The 23,820-nt window shown below is 36.4% G+C and overlaps 1 protein-coding gene across 2 annotated transcripts; it reads right to left on the bottom strand.

The window, feature by feature from the left end:
* Window positions 1-8,308: 8,308 nt before the first annotated feature.
* Window positions 8,309-22,645, bottom strand: LOC117399909 (transmembrane protein 200A-like). 2 transcript variants are annotated; one of them, XM_033999347.3, is made up of 2 exons: window positions 22,461-22,645; window positions 8,309-12,236 (listed from the first exon to the last, which is right to left on the bottom strand). In XM_033999347.3, the coding sequence occupies exon 2, from the start codon at window positions 12,201-12,203 to the stop codon at window positions 10,536-10,538; it is 1,668 nt and encodes a 555-aa protein (XP_033855238.3). In that variant the 5' UTR covers window positions 12,204-12,236; window positions 22,461-22,645; the 3' UTR covers window positions 8,309-10,535. The 2 variants fall into 2 exon arrangements, with proteins under 2 accessions (XP_033855238.3, XP_033855237.3); XM_033999346.3 differs by lacking the exon at window positions 22,461-22,645 and adding an exon at window positions 21,544-21,992.
* Between the last annotated feature and the right edge of the window lie 1,175 nt (window positions 22,646-23,820).

The following is a 23,820-nucleotide window of genomic DNA, read 5'->3' on the forward strand; positions in this document are numbered from 1 at the left end:
CGTGTCTGTGTGACACTCGTAGCACAGAATCCAGGTTGAGCTGCTGCAGCATTGTGATCGAAATGCTTCTGCTGAACCTGTGGCAAGTCTCGCTCTCTCTCTCGATATTAAAAGTCGTTATTTTCCCTAATTAGTATGCAAACAATACATTTAAATACCCTCCGAAATCACTACGACTGCAGTAATTTGCATTGTCACAACCCGATTTGTCGTCCTAAATCATAACTACATGGAATCACAAATCCTGAGAAGTATGCCCAAAACATCGTTAGGAAAACTGTCATGACTTGACCATGTAAACACTGTTAAAGTTAGTCTTTATCCTGAAAATGTGAGCAGATAAAATTGACTACTGTAAACAGAGGTTGTATAAAAGAATGTCACTTTTGTTAAAAAAAAACAAAAAACAAAAAACCAAATCCCTTTAATATGTTTTTGGTTTGTATGGTGAGAAATGCATTCTCTATGTAAAATGGGAGGGTGGGGACTCTGTTTACTGTGTGTGTTGGCCATTTAGAACTTGTGTGATTTGCTAGAGGTTTTGATATAATGAGAGCTACCATAGATTAGGAATATAACTACTTTAAGGGATTTGTGTTGTAAATGAACCTGTTAATATGAAAATGATGGATTGAAAGCAGGTTGAGCCGACGTTGTCCTTACCTTTTAGAGCACCACTAAATCACTGCTATTATGTGCTCTACCTGAGATGCTTTTATTATGATGTGGATAAAGTTATTTAGAACTATTTGCTCAGATAATAGTATGGCACCAAAAGATGAACTTCAAAAGCAGAGTGTCTACAACGGTATTTCCATTAATATATTTTTATTGTTGAAAATATGACATTTTCCAAGATGGTCATTTCCAAATAGTTTCCAAGATTAACAAACCAAAACGAGACAGGTTTGGGGGGCAAATTGATTCAATTGGTTCCAAATTTCTAATTTATTCTTTATTCTTAGACTTTGGGTAAGAGAACTGGGAACTAAGTATAGACTCTAGGAAGTTTTTTTTTTTTGGCTATAGTGTATGATTACTATAGTAAGGTGCATAATTTGTATGCTGTAATTGGTCTTCAGATATAATGCAGACAATGCTTTGATTTATAAGGGCTCTACATTTCCTAAAAGGTAGAAAAAAATGATATACAGTATAATGTGTGTGTGTGTGTGTGTGTGTGTGTGTGTGTGTGTGTATATATATATATATATATATATATATATATATATATATATATATATATATATATATATATAATATATATATATACACACAGTGCCTTGCAAAAGTATTCAGACCCCTGACCAATTCTTTCATATTATTGAATTACAAATGGTACATTGAAATTTTGTTCTGTTTGATATTTTATTTTAAAACACTGAAACTCAGAATCAATTATTGTAAGGTGACATTGGTTTTATGTTGGGAAATATTTAAGAAAAATAAAAAATGGAAATATCTTGCTTGCAGAAGTATTCAACCCCTGTGCTGTGGAAGCTCCCAGTTTACACCGATGAAAGAAATTGCCCTAACGAGGACACAATTACCTTACCATTGGCCTCCACCTGTGAACCATTAAAGTTGCTGTCACATTTTCTGGATAAAAACCCCACTGTTGAAGGATCATTGGTCAGGCTGTGAATCTGAAGGAAAATGAAGACCAAAGAGCATTCTACAGAAGTTGGAGATAAAGTAATACAAATGCATAGATTAGGGAAAGGGTACAAAATAATATCCAAGTGTTTGCATATCCCAGTGAGCACAGTTGGATCAATCAGGAAATCGAAGCTGCATCACACCACCCAGGCACTGCCAAGAAAAGGCCGTCCCTCAAAACTCAGCGCTCAAACAAGAAGGAGACTTGTGAGAGAGGCCAACAATCACTTTGAAGGAGCTACAGAGTTCAGTGGCTGGGAGTGGAGTAATGGTGCACCAGTCAACCATATCAAGAGCTCTGCATAACACTGGCCTGTATGGGAGGGTGGCAAGAAAGAAGCCGTTACTCAAAAAGTACCATCTGAAAGCACGTCTGGAGTTTGCCAGAAAGCATGACAGTGACCCAGCTGCGATGTGGGAAAAGGTTTTGTGGTCAGATGAGACCAAGATAGAGCTTTTTGTCCAAAACTCAAAGCGCTATGTGTGGCGCAAACCTCACTGCCCATGCCTCAAGACACACCATCCCTACAGTGAAGTATGGTGGTGGCAGCATCATGCTGTGGGGATGCTTCTCGTCAACAGGGACTGGGCATCTTGTTAAAATTGAAGGAAGAATGGATGGAACAAAATACAGGGAAATACTGCAAGAGAACCTGCTTCAGTATGCTAAAAACTGAAGCTTGGGAGGAAATTCACCTTTCAGCAGGACAATAATCCCAAGCACAAGGCCAAAGCAACATTGGAGTGGCTCAAGAACAAAAAGGTGAATGTCCTACAGTGGCCCAGTCAAAGTCCTGATCTCAATCCCATTGAGAATCTGTGGCACTATTTGAAAATTGCGGTCCACTAGCGTCGCCCAACCAACCTGAACAACCTGGAGCAAATCTGCCAAGAAGAATGGGCCAAAATCACTCTGACACTGTGTGCAAAGCTGGTACATACTTACCCCAAAAGACTTAAAGCTGTCATTGCAGCAAAAGGTGGCTCTACCAAATATTAATGTGTGGGGGTTGAATACTTATGCATGCAAGATAATTTCAGTTTTTTATTTTTCTTAAAAATATTTCTCAACATAAAACCAATGTCACCTTACAATAATTGATTTTGAGTTTCAGTGTTTTAAAATAAAATATCAAACAGAACGAAATTTCAACGTACCATCTGTAATTCAGTAATATGAGAGAATTGGTCAGGGGTCTGAATACTTTTGCAAGGCACTGTGTGTAATATATATATATATATATATATAAATTACTCACATTTATCTCAAACTCTTGATGTAACAAAAAGTGTTTAGGGTTACTAGAGTCACAGTAACAGCAGTAGATTTGACCTTGTGGCTGTTACATAACGACTGTAAGAATATCGGCATTTAATAGGAATTGTATGATCCCTTTCTGTCTCTAAATGAAGAGAGGGAGCCTGTCCAGGTTTGGTTTAGCCTGTAAATTGGTGATTCAAATAATGTTGACATTAATTCTGAATTGCTACTTAATTTGTCAGGAACATTTCATCTCTGTATAAATGCAATGAGCTGTATAAAAAACTTTTGCAGTGGCTTTAAAGAGGCCTGTTAAATAAAAAACATATTGACTTATTTTGTGCTATATTTTAATACATTTGCCTTTTGAACCAAGATCGATGTAAAAAAAAAAAAACTACATCCATCAATCAACAGAGTTTAAAGAATGTAAGAATTGTTAAAGGCAAGACGTGTAGTGAACAGGATGTACAGCTTGTTTCACAGACCCCAATTAGCAACCTAAAATAACATTAGATAGTGCATGATTAGTGTTACTGTGGAACCAGCCAGTAGTCAGTGGAGTACAGATTTATGCCTTGGCTGTGCATCACGTTGGCTACATTAGCCCCTACTAACCAGGTGCCCGGCGAGCTTGAGAGGACACCTGCAGGGCTGACCTTTGGTTCCAGAGTAGGTAGCTCAGAGACAACTGTTGTGAAGCTCCTGGGTGGTGATTGGCTTGGTGGAGGAGTCCCACTGACTATCAATTCTCCTCCAATGGTGTGAAGAGTTACTGCAGTCAGGGAACATAATTGGAAATTCTATATTCTGGTGCATTTTATATTTATTAATATGTCCAAAAAAATAAATAAAAAATCAGGCCTTTTACTCTGAAAGTGGTTATTTAAATTAAATTATTTTTTTGTAAAATATTAAGGGTATCTAAAATAAGAATATAATAGTATAACAGCAAAGCCTTGTAGCAAAGCTTTGTAAGACAATGAATAGTAAAGAAAATCCAAGAAATAGAACAAACAGTATAAGTTAATTGTAGTCTGCACCAATTGTCTGCTAGAAAGATATCTCAATTTCCTTTCTATTAAATTGAGACTGCATTAGAAACACCTGCAGTACTGTCACTGTGTGCTTTATATATTACAATTGGATTAAATTTTCTTATTAGTTGATACCTGTAAGTTGATTTATTCTAGCACAGACCACATCAACTACAGTCCGTAAAATAAAACTTCATGAAGTTTTTATGCATCTGTATGCCTATAAAGGAAATTCTGAAAACTGACTGACCAGGTAAGTAAACAACCCTCATAAACCCTATAAATGTAACAGGGAGGATGCTCGTCTGTAATTGTGATTTTCAGTCTTTTTAAAAAAAGTACCAAATAACAAAAACTATGATAACTGCAAACACTAGAAGCTATCTTTAACACAGTCTACTTGTTTTGTGATTTGGTACTTCTGAAAGCTGTAATATTGACAGTGGTGCCATAAATAAAATGCAAACCTAGAGTTTAAAGAGCATGTTTGAAAAAACAAAACAAAAAACATAAAATATATTTGTTTGGTTACTAAATCTGTAATACTGGGGCAGGCTAAATTATTAAAACTTGAGCAAATAGTCATTGTATTTCTGCATTTTGCATTGCCTCAAGACATTTTTGAACTGCTGAATTTTAAACAGGAGACCATTCTCACCACATTAAAGTACTGTAGTTGTAGTTTGTTGGCAACTTTGCATCAAGCAACAAACAGCCAGTGCTTACAATTCTATGTAATAATCCACTTAGTCTTGTCCTTCTTACTGAAATGGATACTGTTTGTTTCCAACAGAAAAAGAGCACTATCAAACCACTGTGAATCCATCACCCCCAGTTAGGATAGCAGCCTGGCAGAAATCCATCTCACTTTAATGGGGAAGTTATCTAATCAGCATCCCATGCAAAGGATGCTGCAGTTAAACCTAGAACTTCAGAAAGCAGTAAGGGAGGGCTGGATCATAGAATGCAGATTTCACCTGCAGCAGCCCCAGTTTGAAATTGCAGGTAAAAACGTGGTTTAGACAGTGTTGTACCTCAGCCTCCTAAAAGTATTTTCAATGCAGTCCCTGGTAAGATTGAGTGAGGTTTACCTGCATTTATTTACCAGTGTAGGATTCAAAATGTGTGTGCAAGGCTTATATATACAGGAGAGAGAGAGAGAGAGAGAGAGAGAGAGAGAGAGAGAGAGAGAGAGAGAGAGAGAGAGAGAGAGAGAGAGAGAGAGAGAGAGAGAGAGAGAGAGAGAGAGAGAGAGAGAGAGAGAGAGAGAGAGAGAGAGAGAATTTATTGTCGATATGGTGGCAACAATTACAATGTGCTACTGGTCTAGTTGCTTTATTATAGATACAGTAAAGTATAGTGCATGTACAATTTACTGTCAGCATGTCTAGGGGTTTGTATGTTATTACATAATGAATTTAGAAAATTGACAACTGAACTATCTGTACAGCAGATGGCTGTTTTGGTTTTGAATCGCCATAATAGGCGGCGTTTACATGCACAAGTCATGACAGTTTTCCTCACGACGCGTTTGCCTTACATTTCAGGAAATACGTTGCTATGCAGTTCTGATGAAAAAAAAAAATCGGCCGTACCAATGCAGATTAAATGTCATTAACACTAGAACAGCCTTTTACAATACATGTTTTTATTTTGAATATAACCTACAGTAGGCTATTCTATTTTTTATATATATATATACAAGCCTGTTGTTATCTCTACTGGACCTAGCACCCGTCAATTCCTTCGTTTTGTACAAGAAACGCACCGGGGAAAATATCAGTAGGAGAGATTTCAATGAAGCTAGCCACAAACACAAAACTGCAAAGCTGCAGCCAGGATGCAGCAGCTCAACCTGGATTCTGTGCTGCGAGTGACACACGGAATATACTTCATATGTTACTTTTGTTTTAGATTAAAAATACTTTTGTTTTTACAGTTTTGCATGTACATAAACATGTTTACACACTAGTTTCGTTTAAAATGTTTTTAAGTAGTGTTTTATGTGGTAAATTAGAAAATAAACCCTTTTATGTTGAATTGTTTATGTAAATACGGCGTTTCGTCTCATTTTAATATTGGTGTGTTTAAAATGTACCGTAATAATAACTGCCATCGGCGATTGTAGGTATGAGTATACCGTGGCCGTTCTAGTGTTAAAGTAGTCCATAAATTTACATTTTGTGTGTGTGTTTTGTACGGCCTTTCTGCTGGAGATTACGTGAGATTAAGTGTCTTCTATGCCCTCCACTTCATTTCCAACTGTGTCCTCAGGTCCTCATTTCTGTACTGCGCTTAAAATACTGGTTAGGGTTAACTATGGCTATGTTTACAGCAACTTTCTTTTTCGTGTTATAGTTTTCTAGATTTTGTAACAACGCATCAAAATGCAGAACGTCTGGAGGGGGTAAATTAGTGCCAATTTGGTATGACTGACATCGTTCCGTGGGTACAAATTAGTCAAATTCATGGGACAAACTGAAGAATCATAATTCATAGGACAAACTGAAGAATCATAATTGTACTTCCTTATCTCCAGTAATCCGGTTGGAAGTCTTGTGTTAAGCAATGCTTATCGCTAGCGATGGGAATGAAGCTTCAACTGGTTTGACCCTACATGAACCAAATGAGGCAAACATTTGTTTCAGTTGAACCATTACATGTGACCTGTGAGTGTTTCTTTTAGGAATCCTTTGATGTTTCAGACATTGACAGTTGACAGTAACGAAACTTAATGATTATACCGACACTGTCCAATTCCTACCACAGTGTTCACAGTGCACTGTTTCTGGCAAGCCAAAAAGCACAGTTTTGGAAATGTTTTATGAATACAAAATTATAGCCTAAAATGATGTCCCCTCACAATCAATATCAACCTGACATGTACTCCTACTAGGAAGCATTGCCTACCCAGTTAGTGGAGGAGTAAATTGTAATCTGCTTTAGACATAGCACTGCTGTTAAGTGAGCAAATAAGATTGAATTCTCTGCTGGTACAGAAAAAAATATTTCGCATTGAGTAGAAAAACATCTTGATTATAATATTTTACTACAAATAAATACAATAACCTAACATGACATTGTACAACTTTAAAAGTGAACAATCTTATATGAATTGTTTGATGTGCTGGTTCAAATCCAGTAACGGTGTGTGTATATTTTATATATATTAATTTTAAATTTTTAAATTACTACCGAACTCCAAAGAGTTCAAGATGCCTTACCATTTAGTGACCCAACATTTCCTCATGAAACACTTGCAGTTCAACTGGTTTAGAGATAGATAAGTCTTTGGACAATTCAAATGGTTCAGTGTTTGACTGGGGCTTCAGGTGATCCCAATGGGAAATACATTAATTCTGCATTGCTCAATTTATTACGATGACACTATTACACTGAAATATGCCTACAAACTGAAAATCTATTTACTATTGGTATTGATATTATATTGACATTTTACTAATGCTTTGACTTTAAAGACAGTGGGTGGTGCAGACTTATTAGATGGCACTAAAGCGCTGCATGTGATTCGGATCCCTGAACATTTTGGAGAAAGAATGGTTTAAAAAACTTTAAAGGGCTCAGTGATTCACAAGAGTTCACTTTTCCCAGCAATACTAATTTGAATACCATCAGAACAAATAATGCAGAGCCAATGAAACGGTGTAAAAAATAAAGCCAACCAGCAAAAGGGCACAGAGCTACATCAGTGCTCCCCACCCCCGACTGCCTGACTCTGACTCAGGCTTGCTTGTTATACCCAAGCAAAAGTGCACCACGCTTGGAGAACGCTCTTTGGCCCCGACACTCTGGAACTCTCCCTCAGCTTTAGGGCATGTAGCTCCCACAATCGCTCGCTTCAAATCAACTCTCAAGACCCACTAGTTCTCTCTTGCTTTTAATGCTTTCTAAGCCTGATATCTGTTATTAGCTGTTGCCTAAATTGCTATTTCAGGTTTTTCACTCCATCTTATTCGTATAATTCTGCTTGATACACACATTCAGAATGTTTAGAATTCGCATCCTAGCCTTTTATTTAATGTATTCTGCCTATATTTAATGTATTTGCATTGTTTTTTTTTACTGTTGTATTTAATGTACTGTGCCCTGTATTTCACTGTATTTAACATATTATGCATTGTTCTTCACTATCTTCTAAAGCGCTTTGTGATGGTGGTCCACTATGAAAGGCGCTTTATAAAATAAATATTGATTGATTGACTGTCAAAAATAATTAGGAATTTCACACAACATTTCTCAGCATAATCTCAAAACATGTTAATCTGTTTCACTGTATTGTAGCATGTTCTGCAGAAATAAATACACTGGCAGCATTACTTCTATTTTAGGCAGTTCTTTATTTAAGCGCAAAACAAGTCACCCAGAATGTACTTAAATACAGGCTGTGTGGGAGTATTCCTCCCTTGCTGAACAACCAGCCAATTTGTGCTGGTGACTAAACACAAAAAATCACAAACACCCTCTCCCTCACCGCCAACCCCTCACCGGATGGCAGGCCTGCAGAACTTGCTACCCCCCCTTCTTACCACCCCATGAGTCCTCAAAACCGCCCAAACCAGCACTCCTATCTATTCTCATTTGCATAATAGCCCTAATGCAACCAATCAGTGTTCTCCCTGGATTCTCCAATGGATTCTTCCCAAATAGGAAGCAGAACACCCCAGCCTAACCCCCCCTTCCCCATGCTGCCATGAACAGAAGTTTCTTCCCCACTGCCAGGCTGCAGTTCGTTGTAGTTGGCACCCTTCTTCTCAGGATCCCGGCCGCTTCACAAGCCCAAACTGAGCCGTAGTTAATGGCAAAGGCGACAGGTGATCCTCGCTGGGGATAGTGTCACTGGATCCGGCTCCCAAGGCCTCTGCAATGCACTCCTGTACAAACTGGTGTGTGGTGTCCAGTCAGTGGAGATACACTGGCCCTACACTAGAGAAGGAGGCATTGGTGGTAACTGAAGACTTTGTATTCTGGGAGATGTAGTTGTTAGTGAAAGTTTTAGGGGAGGCGAGAGGGGAGGAGACAAGCTGTGCAGCAAAATTGCTATGCATATTTTTACACATTAAATACAATTTTTTTGCGTATTTCAGATTTTTTAATGTGTAAAAATGGCAGGTATGCATCTTATCTGGACCGCCACGTATAAGTGTTATTTTTAGTCATGAACCATTGTGGTCATATATATTGTGTATCTCTTAACTGTCAATTACTGAACCCTTCCAGATCAAGTGCTAGCCCTTTCAAATTCAGCCTAGTTTTATATATAAATATGCTGACCAGACATCTGGTTTTCCAGGAGATTTTGCACAGGCTCTAACTGCACAGGGGCCTAATTTATATAGATTGGGACCAATTTGAGCGTGAATTAGTGAAAAACACGGATTAGCTGAAATTGAGTTTACTGTTTGGGAAATCCCTGCGCTATTAATTGAAAACTCGAAAAATGCAATAATTCAAATAAAATATAATGTCCCAACAATAGTCAAATTATATACTGTACATAATCAGTATTGTTCAGGGGCAGAGAGCTGATTTTGCTCCGAGTCTTTAATTGTCATATCTGCTCTTCATATTCAGACTGCCAGGCTAAGAGAATCTTAAATCTGCTTTCTGCTCGCTTGTCACTGGTTTCAATAACTACAATACAGTACTGCCAGTTGGCTTACACTATACTGTACTCAATTGAATTGAATTAAATTAAATGATGATCGTCCACTTCCGCACAGATACGCTGATTTTCGTACTAATAAAGCGTGTCAGATGATTTCTGCACTAATACATTTTGATAATGTACTGTATTAAACTGCACTGATTATCGAAACATGAATTATTGAAACACAGATTATCGGGAGCCTACTGTAATACCAACAATACTTTAGACATGTTTGCTTGTAGCCATGGAGTCTTGTGCACCACTACTGTAACAAGTCAATTCATCTTTTGAGAAACAGCACTCCTACATTCCAAACACCATAAACCGGTATGAGGTAAATAAATAAAAAATACATTAATAAATAAATCATTTCAAACCACTTGCTCTTGAAAATCAAAAGGACATGGAAGTATACAAGTTAAAGAATCAAATAACTGTTATACTTTTAGTAAGACAATACAAACAGCATATTGTTGTAGCTAGCAGTCGGATAAATATTGCTGAGTTTTGGTAGCAACATGTAAACAATGATGCATCTGGCAGAAAACAATAAAACCTTTATAGCTTACATTGAAATAAGGAATGCAGTCCCTAAATTGACTACCTTATTAAAAAGACAAACTAAATCATTACATGGAACAACCACAGTTGTGTAATTGCTCCGGTTATATACACTGTTCATTTTGTAAGAAAAGTACAATTACAACTAAACATTACAACATTTTTTTTTCGTTTGTTTGTTTTTTGTTTTGTTTTTGTTTTTTGCTTGGTGTCATTTATAGTAAATGGTAAACATAAAAGCAACATTCTTTAATTCTTTGGATAATGACTTATCTGCTAGTTAATCAACCGTCAATTTCATAAAAAAAAAAAAAAAAAATAACAAGGGATTGTTTTAGTTATTTAACACTTAGATACCAGTGCTTTCAAGTTCTTCATCTTCAGTCGTTACAGTTGCATTTGACTTGGAAATCCTAATTTTTTCCCTATTTGTGTATTGCCTCTGAATCCCTGTTTCTGTTTTGTCAGTGCTTTCCTGTGCATCTTGGACAATGCAGTCCTCCATATCCTCCACTGAAGTTTCTTTACAGTCTTCACTTCTTATTACTGTCACCTCAGAAGACTCAAAGGATTCTAATCCTACAAGTTTTAAGTAGCCCTTACTGTTTGAACGTTCCAAGAGGGGGCAGCTGGAGTATCTACTTGTATCCCCTTCTGTATCTGCTATTGATGGACAGTCACCAAGATCTATAGTGTTTGAGTAAGTGGAGAGAGCACCAAGGGAAAGATCTGAACCCATTTCTCTCCTACTTGGACTTGGAGGAAGCAACTGGACCTGTGATCCTAGTGGAGATGACTGCGATGCCCCCTGCAAGCTGCTTGGGCTCTGATGAACTGGTGATACATCTTTGCTGGTGAACAGGCCTATTTTTGAAGTCTCCTCTTTTGTTTCAATGTGGTTGCTGTTGATTGGATCAGGGCTCGCCATTTCTGAGTCACTTGAAACCGTTTTGCTTTTGGATGTTGGGGCCTCTTTGACACCACTCTCCACTTGTTTAACACTGTTTTCGTCAAGAACACAGTTATTTAGTTTGATTACTGGAAGAGTAAAAGCATTGATGGAAGAAGTGACAATAGATTTAGTCTCCCACTTTTTTGGTATGGGAACCCTTTCAGGAGCCTTGGACTGGTCTCTGTAAATGCTGTAGACTGTGTCTGTAAAACTCTGCCTTTCTTTAGAAAGACTCTGTTGTCTTTTTAATGACTGGCGCCTCATTGTTTCAATACTACCTCCCTGGCCTTGTGCTTTGACTGTCCCTCCAGCAGTTGAAGACAATGAACTTTTGACTAACATGGCAGTGCTGTAAGACCCACTGGATTTCATATCCACACTCCTTGACTGCACATAATTGACAAAACCATTAAGAGGTGTGCAGTCTTTGGACCTTAAACTGTGAATATCTATTACCGTTGAATACATGTCTCTTAGATTGATAATCTTTGTCTTTTTGTCTCTGTTTTCATGAAGCACTGCATTGGCACAAATAAAGAGGAATATCCCAATGCCCATTATTAATGGTCCGAATACTTTTAGTTTGTCTGAATGTAAATAGTTGGCGAGAAATTCAGAGAAGAAACCTAGGGAGGGGGAAAAGGAGGAGGTCTCCATTTTGGTGCTATTACTGTGATTGCTTTTTGACAAGTCTAGATCAATTTGGTAGACAACATGGCTATTCCTTGTCCAATTGGTTGATGCAAACAACAATTTGTTATCATAGATCCTTTTGTTGTTTGGCAAACGTTGGGATTCTGTAAAGTTGTCTTGGTAGATCTGATTGTTTTCGGGCCAGTATCCCATGACAGCCATGGCTATTCCCACAAGCAGCACTATTATTCCAAATGCAGCTATCAATCCAGATATAGAGCACAGCTTCAATTTGCCTTTTACGACCACAACATCACTCTTTCTTTTCTTTTTGGCTTTCCTTTTGCGTTGTTTGTTTTGCGTTCTGCTTTTGGATGGCAAGGAATCTTGTCGTCTAGATGAAATCCGAAGCAGACCTCCAGTTGCTATCATGATCAGTGTTTGATGGTAAACCAATTACTCATCCTGGTTGAAGGAAAAAGAAAAATATTAATATATTTAAATATTAAAAAAAATAATACTGATACGAGTAAAACACTTGTAATAAAAAAATAAGCAGTACTGTGTATACACTACTGAAACATAAGAAACTAGTTTGATCTAAAACTAAGTTAATTTGGGTCTTAAGGGGCTCCCGAGTGGCGCATCCAGTAGGGCAGGATGCGCTCTATAGTCTGGACGTCGCGAGTTCGGGTCCAGGCTATTCCACAGCCGACCGTGGATGGGAGTTTCCAGGGGGCGGCGCTTAATTGGCCGAGCACCGCCCGGGGGGAGGGAGGGCTAGGTTGGCCAGAATGTCCTCAGCTCACCGCGCACCAGCGACTCCTGTAGTCTGGCCGGGCACCTACGAGCTTGCTTGTAAGCTGCCCGAAAGCTGCGTTGTCCTCCAACGCTGTAGCTCTTGGGTGGCTGCATGGTGAGTCCGCAGTGTGTAAAGAAGCGGGCGGCTGATGGCACACGCTTCAGAGGACAGCGCGTGTTTGTCTTCGCCCTCCCGAGTCAGCGCAGGGGTGGTAGCGGTGAGCTGAGCATAATAAAATAATTGGCGATTCTAAATTGGAAGAAAATAATAAAAATAATTGGCAACGACTAAATTTATAAAAAAAATAAATAAATAAATTTGGGTCTTAAACGATCCCAGTGATTCAGCATAACAACATGATTAGATAACCCATTCCATGCCCTCTCACTCCCTTTGTGAAGAAGTACCTCCTACCTTCTGTCCTAAGTATATCTCCACTTGTATTATTATTATTATTATTATTATTATTATTATTAATTAATTCATTTATTTCTTAGTCAACACCCTTATCCAGGACGACTTATAGTTGTTACAATATATCACATTGCAAATAACAGCAGTTATTAAGTACAGTAAAATCAGTAGAAAGTAATATCAAATTCAAATAAGAGCAAAATAAAGAATACAGTAAATAATTACATTTAAAAGTGAATTTCACTAAGAGTAGTAAACTTATAGTAAAAATGTTTGCTTATAAGAGTACATTTCAATAAGAACATGTAGTAAGTACTATAAATGGATAAGAATGATTTCAAATTAAAAAAATATATATCTGAATACAGACACCTTTAAGAGTAAAAACAAGTACAGGAAACAGAAAATAATTACAATTACAAACAGCTGTAGAATACAGCAAAATATGGAGCAGTTCTGTGCAAGTACGAGATGATGCAAGTACTGGTACAATTGGGTGACATAGTCCATTACAGTCATGAGTTGTGAGGTTTACAGATACTGTCTGAACAGATGTGTCTTGAGGAGGTGCCGGAAGGTGGTCAGGGACTGAGCAGTCCTGATATCCATGGGTAGGTCGGAGCGGGATCTGGAAGCAGGGGAGCGGAGGGGGGGTACACCTAATCTGCCGGTGGAGGAGCGGAGGGGTCGAGAGGGGTTGTAGGGAGAAATAATAGTCTGGAGATAGGAGGGAGCAGAAAGGTCGAGGCAGCAATAGGTGAGTACAAGTTTTGAATTGGATGTGATCGGCGATAGGCAGCCAGTGGAGGGAGGGACATCATAATGGCACTTCATTTCCAACAGTACTATTGCCCATTACTCTAAAGAAATTGTGCAAGATTCGTTTTAGCCAGTTGACATCATAATCAGTGATTGCAATGTGCACCATTTTTTGTTAAACCTTTAGTAGTGATATAGGATGGTATCTCTGTCTGTACTGTTCGTCTTTATGTCAGGCTTAAATTTTGCATCTTGAAACCCAAGAAGTTATTTTTGTAAATCAGTCACTTCTCATTTGCTTACTAACATCTCATTAGCTTACCAAATTACATCTATGTCTTTAATACCACTTAACCAACTATCATTTAAACTATTCACTGCCATTTCTGTACTATACATACTGTTGCTATACATCAACGTCATCACCTTTTTCATCATACTGTTAGCTCTAATTTTGAATTTCCAGCTGCGACAGGCAGCAATAATACCACTGCTTTTTTATCCTGCAATCTCTATAATGGTTTCCAATTTACAGTGTAAGCTGAGATGCAGTTGCTCTGGCAAGAAGACAACCATTTTGTAAGGGATGGGGGAAAAAAGCAGATTCATTGTGACTAATAATAGGTACAACTGGAGGATCTTATCATATTTATCATCATCAATTTTCAACTAGAGAAGGGGTTTTCAACCAGGTTCACAGGGGTACACAGGGCAACCAGAAAAGCAAAAATATGACAATTGATTTTTAACGATATTATACAATATAAACCACTGTGCATCAATATTTAATTTTTGTTGAGCAGCTCAAGGTATGATGATTCACCTGTATGCATGCGTGATTTCGATTGAGTGGATTTCCTCTCTGATTAGGGAGAGCGCTCTGTGTTGCTCATGAACTTTGCAGTTTTCAACTCGTCGTATAACTGAACACTAATCAGTGAATCTTTCTGCATTTTTTAGAAGTATAAATACCGGTACACATAAATAATAATCACCATACTCATACTTTAACAGTTTTTGTTTTATTTATTAGGCACGGCTGCGTTTTAGTAACAGTAATGGGGCTGAATGAATTTATTTAGAAAGCAGTAATTGTTTTTTTGTTTTTTTTGTAGATTCTAATAAAATTATTGCTAAACAGGATTGATTTGTGAGAACACAAAGGATATGTCTCATTCCATGAAAATAGTATGCTTGATACACGGATAGGTCTTCAATATTTTTTTTGTGTTTGTTTTACAATTAATTGTGCATATAATGAATTATAAACGAATTCTAATGTAAAGCAAAAAGAATAAAAACACATAAATATTTTGGAAATTACAAATGATTTACATAATGACGGTACAGATTTTATTACATTTTCCTCACTTAAACCCCTTACTAAATACCTTGATATCCATATCTATCTATTGTGGAGTAGTGGTTAGGGCTCTGGACTCTTGACCGGAGGGTTGTGAGTTTAATCCCAGGTGGAGGACACTGCTGCTGTACCCTTGAGTAAGGTACTTTACCTAGATTGCTCAAAAAAAAAAAAGAATATATATATTGTGAAGGGTTTTAGTCCTTCGGGTTCTTTTCCAGCACTTAAAATGACCCAAGCACACACAAAACTTGATTTTTAACAGCGCTGTTGCGCTAATTTTTTAATAGTCACAAAACCAAAATAAACAAAACAAACACTTAGCTCTTTTAAGAGCACTAACTAACACACAGGTACACCCTGACTACCACGGGACAGCTAAGCTGTTTCCCCGTACTTACACAAAACACAAGGTTTAACACCGCACTTACTTTTTAACTCTGGCTACTCGGAGACAGAGCACCTCTTCTGCCTCCTTCTACTCAGCAGCCTAGAACAGACTGGCTGCTCTCTTTAAATACCCTGCACCTGGCTCTAATTTACAATGATCACCAGGTGCAGGGGATAATTAACAATAAAACAATTAACAGAATAACAATTAAACAATAAGCAAATTAACCAAAATGTGCATACGCACATGTTTTCTGCAGGGAGGATATTAACCCCCTCCCTGCTGTGTTACAATATATATATATATATATATATATATATATATATATATATATATATATATATATATATATATTCATCTCTCCTCTTTAAAAAATATGCTAAGGATTTTAATCACACGTAGAATGATACCCTGAAATGTTCCCCATTTATTGGAAAGCAGTAAAATAAGATAGTGAGTTTGTTGGCAGATAACATCACTCTAGACTACTTGCTCCTCAAATAGCTTGGTATCCCTGAATTGATAATCGTTTAAAAATATGCTAGGGATTTTAATGAGCAATCCATCTCATGTTTCGTGGTACGCTAAATGTGATCTATTTACTGCTACTGTGCTGAATGACTGGATGGAGCATTTTTTTTATTCAGAAAATGATTTTGCTGAGTTGTATCTGCCGAGACTGGTATAATATTCAATGTAGTGTTGTCCTTGGCAGTCCTATTTTTGAGGGTAAAATGAAGAGAAAATATCATAACCAGTCATTGGGAGTAAAATGATCATATTTGGTGTACCACTGAACGTGAGACGGATTGCTCATTAAAATACCTAGAATATTTTTAAAGAGGATATTTAGAGAGCAAGAAGTCTACAGTGAGAGGTTATCTGGCAACAAACCCCCCATCTCCATTTTTTTTTTAAAAAGGAGAACATTTTGGAGTACCATTAGACTTGTGAGATGAATTGTTCTTTACAATCTTGTGCATATTGTTTTTTTTTTTTACGAGAAGAGGATTATCTATTCAGAGATACTAATAAATTATAAATATAAATTACTAAATTGCAATGTTAATTTTGCAAATGTCTTCTTTAATGTCTAGTTTCACAGACCCTGATCTTGGATTACACAATGTTACTTTGGGTAAATCCAAGATTGGTGCTAATCTGGGTTTGTGAAACCGATCTGCGTTTCAGTTTAATGGGCAATAGTGCCATGGGACAGCCAATTGCGGTTTCAGTACATGATATGGCTTTTGGTGGTAATGTTGCATTCCTCCTTCGAGCACCAAATCAGAAGCCCTGAAAGGTAGGATAGGATTTCTAGAGTAGGGTTATATTTTCCAAAGTAATATAAAATAACATGTTATAGACAATATTGAGGTATCTGTGCTTCAATCATAATGTAGAAGAAACTATTTTCTGAAAGAATTAGCATTTTAATTCTGTAGTCAGAATTTTCAATCTTTCTTTCAAATATGCACTACTTTCAGTTCCCAACTACACCATATAAAATATATCTTTAGTTACAGTATGCTGTTAATAGAGTGGGAGCGTCTGGTGCAATCATTCATATTGTATTTGAAGTTTGAAGATCAAATGCAATCATAAATATTGACTTATATTCCACTGTATCCAATTGTTAGGAAAAAGAAAAAAAATGCTGTCTGTATTTTTCTGATGTGATCTACAAAGAGGGACTAGTTCAGTGGAAATCTGCCTCTTGGATGATTAGTCACTAAATTATTAGGCACTGAATCATAAACAGCTACTGTATGCTATCCTTATACGGTAGAGTGGAAGCAGTAGAAACGTTTCAGACTGTGAACATTCTAGCCTATTTTGTTTTACCTGACATTTAATATATTTTACAAATAAAAACTATTAGCCTGATTATTAAAGTCATGAACCATAGTCATATAGTCTTAACACAACAGCATTCACAAATATGCATTCTCTTGGGCATTTTTCAGTAAAACATATTATTTTGTGTGTATAAGGTAAGATAAGCGTTTCTTTTGTCCATTTAGACTGATTTTACTACTTATGATTTATTAATTGGAGCATCTCATCCAGAAATGTAGGTATTTCGAAGTATATAGAAGTATACTAGCCCCCTTTATTGTTTTTGTGGACAAATGCTAAGCAAATAACCTTACACGCCTTATTGTAGGTTGTACGTGTTTTATGAATTAATTCTATTATACAGTAAGATACATTATGTTTGTGTTGCTGAATCTAGAACACATGTGGAATGTCACAATATTGTAAAAACTAATAAAAACATACACACTACAAAATATGTTACTGGCAATCACTCAACAACAGAGCAAACTTTTAATTACAGAAGTTGTAGCAACCAATTGTGTATTTGGTTACTGACTCTTTAAATAATTAACACACAATGAAAAGCATAAGATCTATGTATTTTCTTAAACGTTTTGTGCCGTTTACATAATTATAGTGTATAGTTGTCTATAGTGTTTGATGTATGTTGGTAAACTACAATGCCTATTTCATATTTAGTTTATATGTTGTGTTACTGTTTTTTTTTATGTGAATCTTCAAGCACACTACATAAGAGCAACTTCAAAGTCCAATAAAAAGGCCCACCTTATCAAATGCTGATTCTGCAATGCTTGAATAATGTTTTGTTTTTTTAACAAGTTAAATGACACACCCCTTAAGTTTTGTTTAATTACCAAGAAATGATTGCTCTTGCCTTAGCTAAGACAGGATTTAGATTGAATCTGCCCCCTGGACTGTGGTTCAAAGTTTTAACTGATGTCCATCAAATACAAGACACTTACTGTATTTCATTGAGAGGGAAATCTTAGTATGTTTAGTGTTACTGTATTATAAAATGTATCTTAATCTTTGAAGCAGGTTAAACTGAACACACAATGGTTCTGTGTGGGGTAACACAAACATTATCAATTAGTGAGGGAAGACATGTGTTCCTTGATGACGTCTTCCATAAACAATATTGAAGTCTTTAAACATGGAGACCTAACCGATTCAAACTACAAAACAATGTGCAATCATCACATGTTGAAAATGCAATTGTAAATGAAGTAAATAGAAATCATGCCTTTTCAATGCACATTGATTTTGCATTTATTAGGAACAGACACTCATACATTATCTGGAGTGGTATTGCTGGCACTCCCTCCCTGTGCTGAAGGACAGGGGTAAGAAACCCTGGAAATTACATCCACACAGCACTTTTTATTGTAAAAGTGTCATTTAAAAAAAAGGACAATGACGAATTATTGTAAATTCTGATATCAGTCTGGATTTGGTACATGTACATGACGGGATACCATATTCTTATTTTTTAAATATAAATTTTCTTGGTACCTGTACTGAAATCTATCGACTAATTTAGAGTAACAACATAAAAACAAATGATTATTTATTATTTTTCATTTAGTGTATTTATACTTAGTTTTCTTTAAACTCATTGGAGATTCATATTCTTTAATTTGTGATATTTAAACTGTTTCTATAAAATACATGGTTTGTACCATTCTAGATCTGAATAATTACAAAGATAAACATTGCAATGACATGACTGTATGCATCCTAAGAATTGTTGTACAATTCCCAGTGTATGACAACCCTGATAAATATTCATTATTGATTGTATTAGTGACATGAAAGCAAAAAAAACAGGAGGGATACTATTTTAAGAGCTCCTGCCTGGATTATCAACATGTAGATAACGGGGTATGACTTCTGGGGAAATGTATATCTACTGCCCGAAATGTTAAAGTAAATATCGGAAATGAAATTGGTGTTATAAATGGATCAGTTGTTGCATTATACCATGTCAATGGATTTCTGAAAACGGTTTTTTGAATCATAATAATATTTTCCATGGTACTAAAATTATAATAAAAATTCAGTTAATTTAAGAGTAGATCAAATGCTTAACTAATTACTTGCAAGGATATGAGTATGTGTTTTTTATTGTGTGTGGGTGTGGGTTTGAATTCTGATATCATTTCTTTGGTGAATTTCTCAGGAGAGGTGCTGTGTGGATGTAATTTCCAGGGTTTCTTACCCCTGCCCTTGAGCACAGGGAGGGAGTGCCAGCAATTAACTCCAGATAATGTATGAGTGTCTATTCCTAATAAATGTGAAATCAATGTGCATTGAAAATGCATGATTTCTATTTACTTCATTCACAATTGCATTTTCAACATGTGATGATTGCACATTGTTTTGTAGTTTGAATCGGGTAGGTCTCCATGTTTGAAGGTTCTCTTTGTGCCATTTATCACTTTAAAGTAGTTTTGTGACAAGGACTTCAATACTGTTTACGGAAGACATCATCAAGTCATCAAGTCTCATTAAATGGTGCTAAGGGGGTTTTGTAGATGAGATATAGTAACATTGATTGACAGGTTTTGGAAAGAGTGACTACAGTATGTTACTTTTGGGAGCATCCCAACTAAACACTGCTGCACCCGATTTGGAAAATATTTGCTTTGTTTATGAACTGAAATGATGTCTATGTCTTTAATTGAGCGTTATGTTTTCTCAACTGCTGACTGTCCCTGTAGTCACAGCAATAAAAATAGATCTGTGTCTTTGTGGCTGTAGCACAGCGTGTTCTGTCGTATCTGTACTATTGATGAAGAAATGAAACGAAGTAATTAACTGAAGGCCATACGCTGCCCAGAACAGCACCAGGCAACCCGACTCAAAAGCACATTACAGGGCATTGACTTGTTCATGAATTAAAAAACAAAATGTCTCATCCTTGAGGGGTATAAGTGATTCAGACTGGGCAGGTGCAGTGCAAGAATGTACAGAGAAAAATGAGCCTCAGACAGGTTCCCCTTATTCATTAGTCTGGAGGAATTGCCTTTTTGTGAATGTTCTTTTTTACCTACTGCAATTAATAAATATAGCACCTAAGCACAGCCAAACCCTTGCACGATCACTCATGTTAATGTTACCCTCTGCTTATTGTCGCCACATTGATAGGTCCATGGAGTCAAGCTCTAAAGTATCACTCATATATTGGTCACACTGACGCTCTCCTGTAAATCATATGTAGCAGTCTTACAACTGATTTCCATCTTGCTCAACATCACTTCAAAATGAATGCAGACGATTATAGCATGTACATATAATACAGTATTGAAATATTCAGAACATAATGTATGATAGCATAATTGAACAACACATGGTGTATGTTTCCAGCTTTCTCAAGTTTTTAAGTATTAAAACCGATTTCACATTTACTGTCAAATAGACAGCAGACTCTCCAAAGACAGACCCAATTGAGATAAAGGGGTAAATAAAAGGCCTGTTGTTCTTCACACACACACACACACACACACACACACACACACACACACACACACACACACACACACACACACTTCATATATATATACGTGTGTGTGTGTGATTTTGCAAGCAAATAATAAAGAATACGAAAGATTATTTCTGAGCACTGCAAAATTTCAACTTGACAGTATTTAAGAAATATTAAGAAATAAGCACAATTATAAGTATAGTTGTTTATATTTAATAACGTAATATCACTGTAGTACTGTACTTAAATATTACTCATTTAAAAAAATAAAAAACGGAGGGGGGGGATTCCAGTTGTGTGTCGCTATACTGAGGATAGGATATCTTGCCTGCCTGTATTCATCGCGCATCTGCATTCCCTTCTGATAAGTCTAATTATTGTATTATGTAAAACATATATTTCTTAGTCTAATGGCACTCCTTTGCCACCATTTAGCCAACAGTAGCCTAACATCTAGCTTATTCTTGAATAAGACATACTGAACTTTAGACACATCAACGTTAGTCTACATTTACAGCTATCATGCACATCAGTACGATTTTAACAAGATGCAAGTTGTTGTTTTCTAAAGGGAAAACAATGATTTTGTATAGTTTATTTAAAACCCGAAACTGTTATCTTGCTTTTCAGAAAGACAGGTGCTCTGTTACTGCTGTCAATCGCAATTATCATTTAAAATTGCAGCATTCTTAAAAAATACAGCGCTTTAAAACTTACCAAGAAAGACTCAACGTTGGGAGAAAACAAGGTGTTCCATATTGGTTATCGGAAGAAAGTTTCTGTCTTCCAACGTGGGTATCTCAAGCTAAAGAAAACTCTTTGGTCTGCTTGGCACCCCGTGTAATTCCAATGACAAAGGGTTTAGACTTGGGCTAATAACAAAACTAGTATCCAATCTATAGCCAACAAGCAGCGCTACAAGTAGTAGTTTTCCTTCAAAGACTTGCATTTCCAAAATTCTTGGTTCGTCCCTACAGAACAAGACGCCTTGTATTATTCTTCTCCCGGAGTTGCTGTCAAATAATGTCTGTGCGTTGAGTTTGTAAGGGTTTGTGGTGCTGGAAGGCAGGGGTGATGGTGTTATTGATGATGTTACCCTCTGCTGTTGCTATGATACCACAGCTGTGACATGCTGAAATTGCTGCAGGGTGTGAATAATTGCCTTAACTATGTTTTTTTTTAGTAGCGAACACCCTTCTTTCCATATCTGGATTGCATTGTGTCCCTGTGTGAGAAAGCATTGCTTTGTGTGACGGAGGGAGCAGGTGCGAGGATCATAAAAAGACATATCCTGCAATATGCAGTGCAAACTGTACCTGAGTGAAAAACTACATATCATTCTCGAGTCTGTATCGCTGCATCATCTGAAGTCATTCTACTCCTGCGGGCTTGTTTACCCACACACAGTCGTATTAAGAAGTAAGATTACCTTTTTTTTTTTTTTTTTTCAAACGTAGTGAAACTAAAAAATAAACTTACAATATACACCATTTGGATTTCGTTTCATTTAATCTGACATACGACTAAAGAAACGAAGTGGTGTACATAATTGCATGTTATGATTATACAGTATACACAAAACCCAAGTCAAGCAAGTGTGAAGCATATAGATTTTTTAAAAAAATGTTTCTTACCGGAAATTGCTTCACGATAATTCTTCCAAAACGTAATCTGCATTGCAATTATATCCACAAGATCTGTAGCTGGAGCTGAAAATAAACACGCCAGCTGCGTGGGATTTGACAGTATTCCACTGGGGGTGGGGAGTTAACGCTTCCCTTTGAAGAGCAATTTTGTCTGTTTCGTCTGTTATTATGTAAAACATTCCATGATTTAAAAGCTGTTGCTAAATCACCATTGCGCAGGATGGTTACACCATCCAATATAATTGTGATACATCTTATAAAGCAGTTTCCAAAATGTTTTAATCATGCTAATGTTTTGGAACGTTTTTCATTGCTTGCCATTATTCATACAGATTATGATTCAACAATAATTTCTGTGAAAGGACAGCATGGGAAGATTAATTTGAGAATATATATATATATATATATATATATATATATATATATATATATATATATATATATATATATATATATATATATATATATATATATATATAGCCTCATATCCTGCATATTAAATGCATTGGTAGGAAATTGCAAAATGCAGCAGTGGGATGACATGCAAACTGAACTGCCTAAATAAATAAGGGTTTTAAACATATTCTCAAAGTCATTATAGAGGGCACATATATAAATGCCAATTATTTTCCTGATTCAAAAATGCTATACAGAATATAATTTAGAGACTTAAATATTTGTGCTTTTTCAGTCCTTGATTCTTTCTACAGGTGGATGTAGATTGATAACCCTGTATCCTCCAGATGGAGTTTATTTACATTGGACCCTGCTTCAAATAGCCTGCACACAAGTCTTTTTGAACATTTCTATTCTCCTAATTTATTAACTCTTCCAACATTTATGTCAATAAATTATTAATTTATTTTAACTAAGTGTTCAATATTAAAATCAACACTCAGCTCCCCAATTGTATTGCCTTTTACAATCAATCATTTTATCTTCACTGTAACCGTGATAAATTGAATTAGACAGTGTTATTATTCTGTTCAGCTGTATTTGCTACCCCATTAAAAGTACCCTGGCCAGGCTTTATGTTTGTCTGGCTTTATTAAAATCACACACAGTGTCGTTTTTTCATATTAAACATGAAATTATAGACTTAAAAAATCAAACTATCAAAAGGTATATTAAGGAAATAACAAAATATATGGATAGTTATCACAGTGTCAAGGCCGTTAAAAGTCTTGACTGATCATATACAATGGACTGTATAGCCTATACATAAAATAAACATATGTAAACTATATAATACCAAAGAAATATAGCAATTAGGAGGCAAATTACATGAATGTATTACATATTTTTCAAACATTCCTTGTCCTTCACAAAAGACTTACTGATCCACTTA

Source organism: Acipenser ruthenus, chromosome 4 (genome assembly GCF_902713425.1).
Source record: "Acipenser ruthenus chromosome 4, fAciRut3.2 maternal haplotype, whole genome shotgun sequence".
Classification (NCBI taxonomy): domain Eukaryota; kingdom Metazoa; phylum Chordata; class Actinopteri; order Acipenseriformes; family Acipenseridae; genus Acipenser; species Acipenser ruthenus.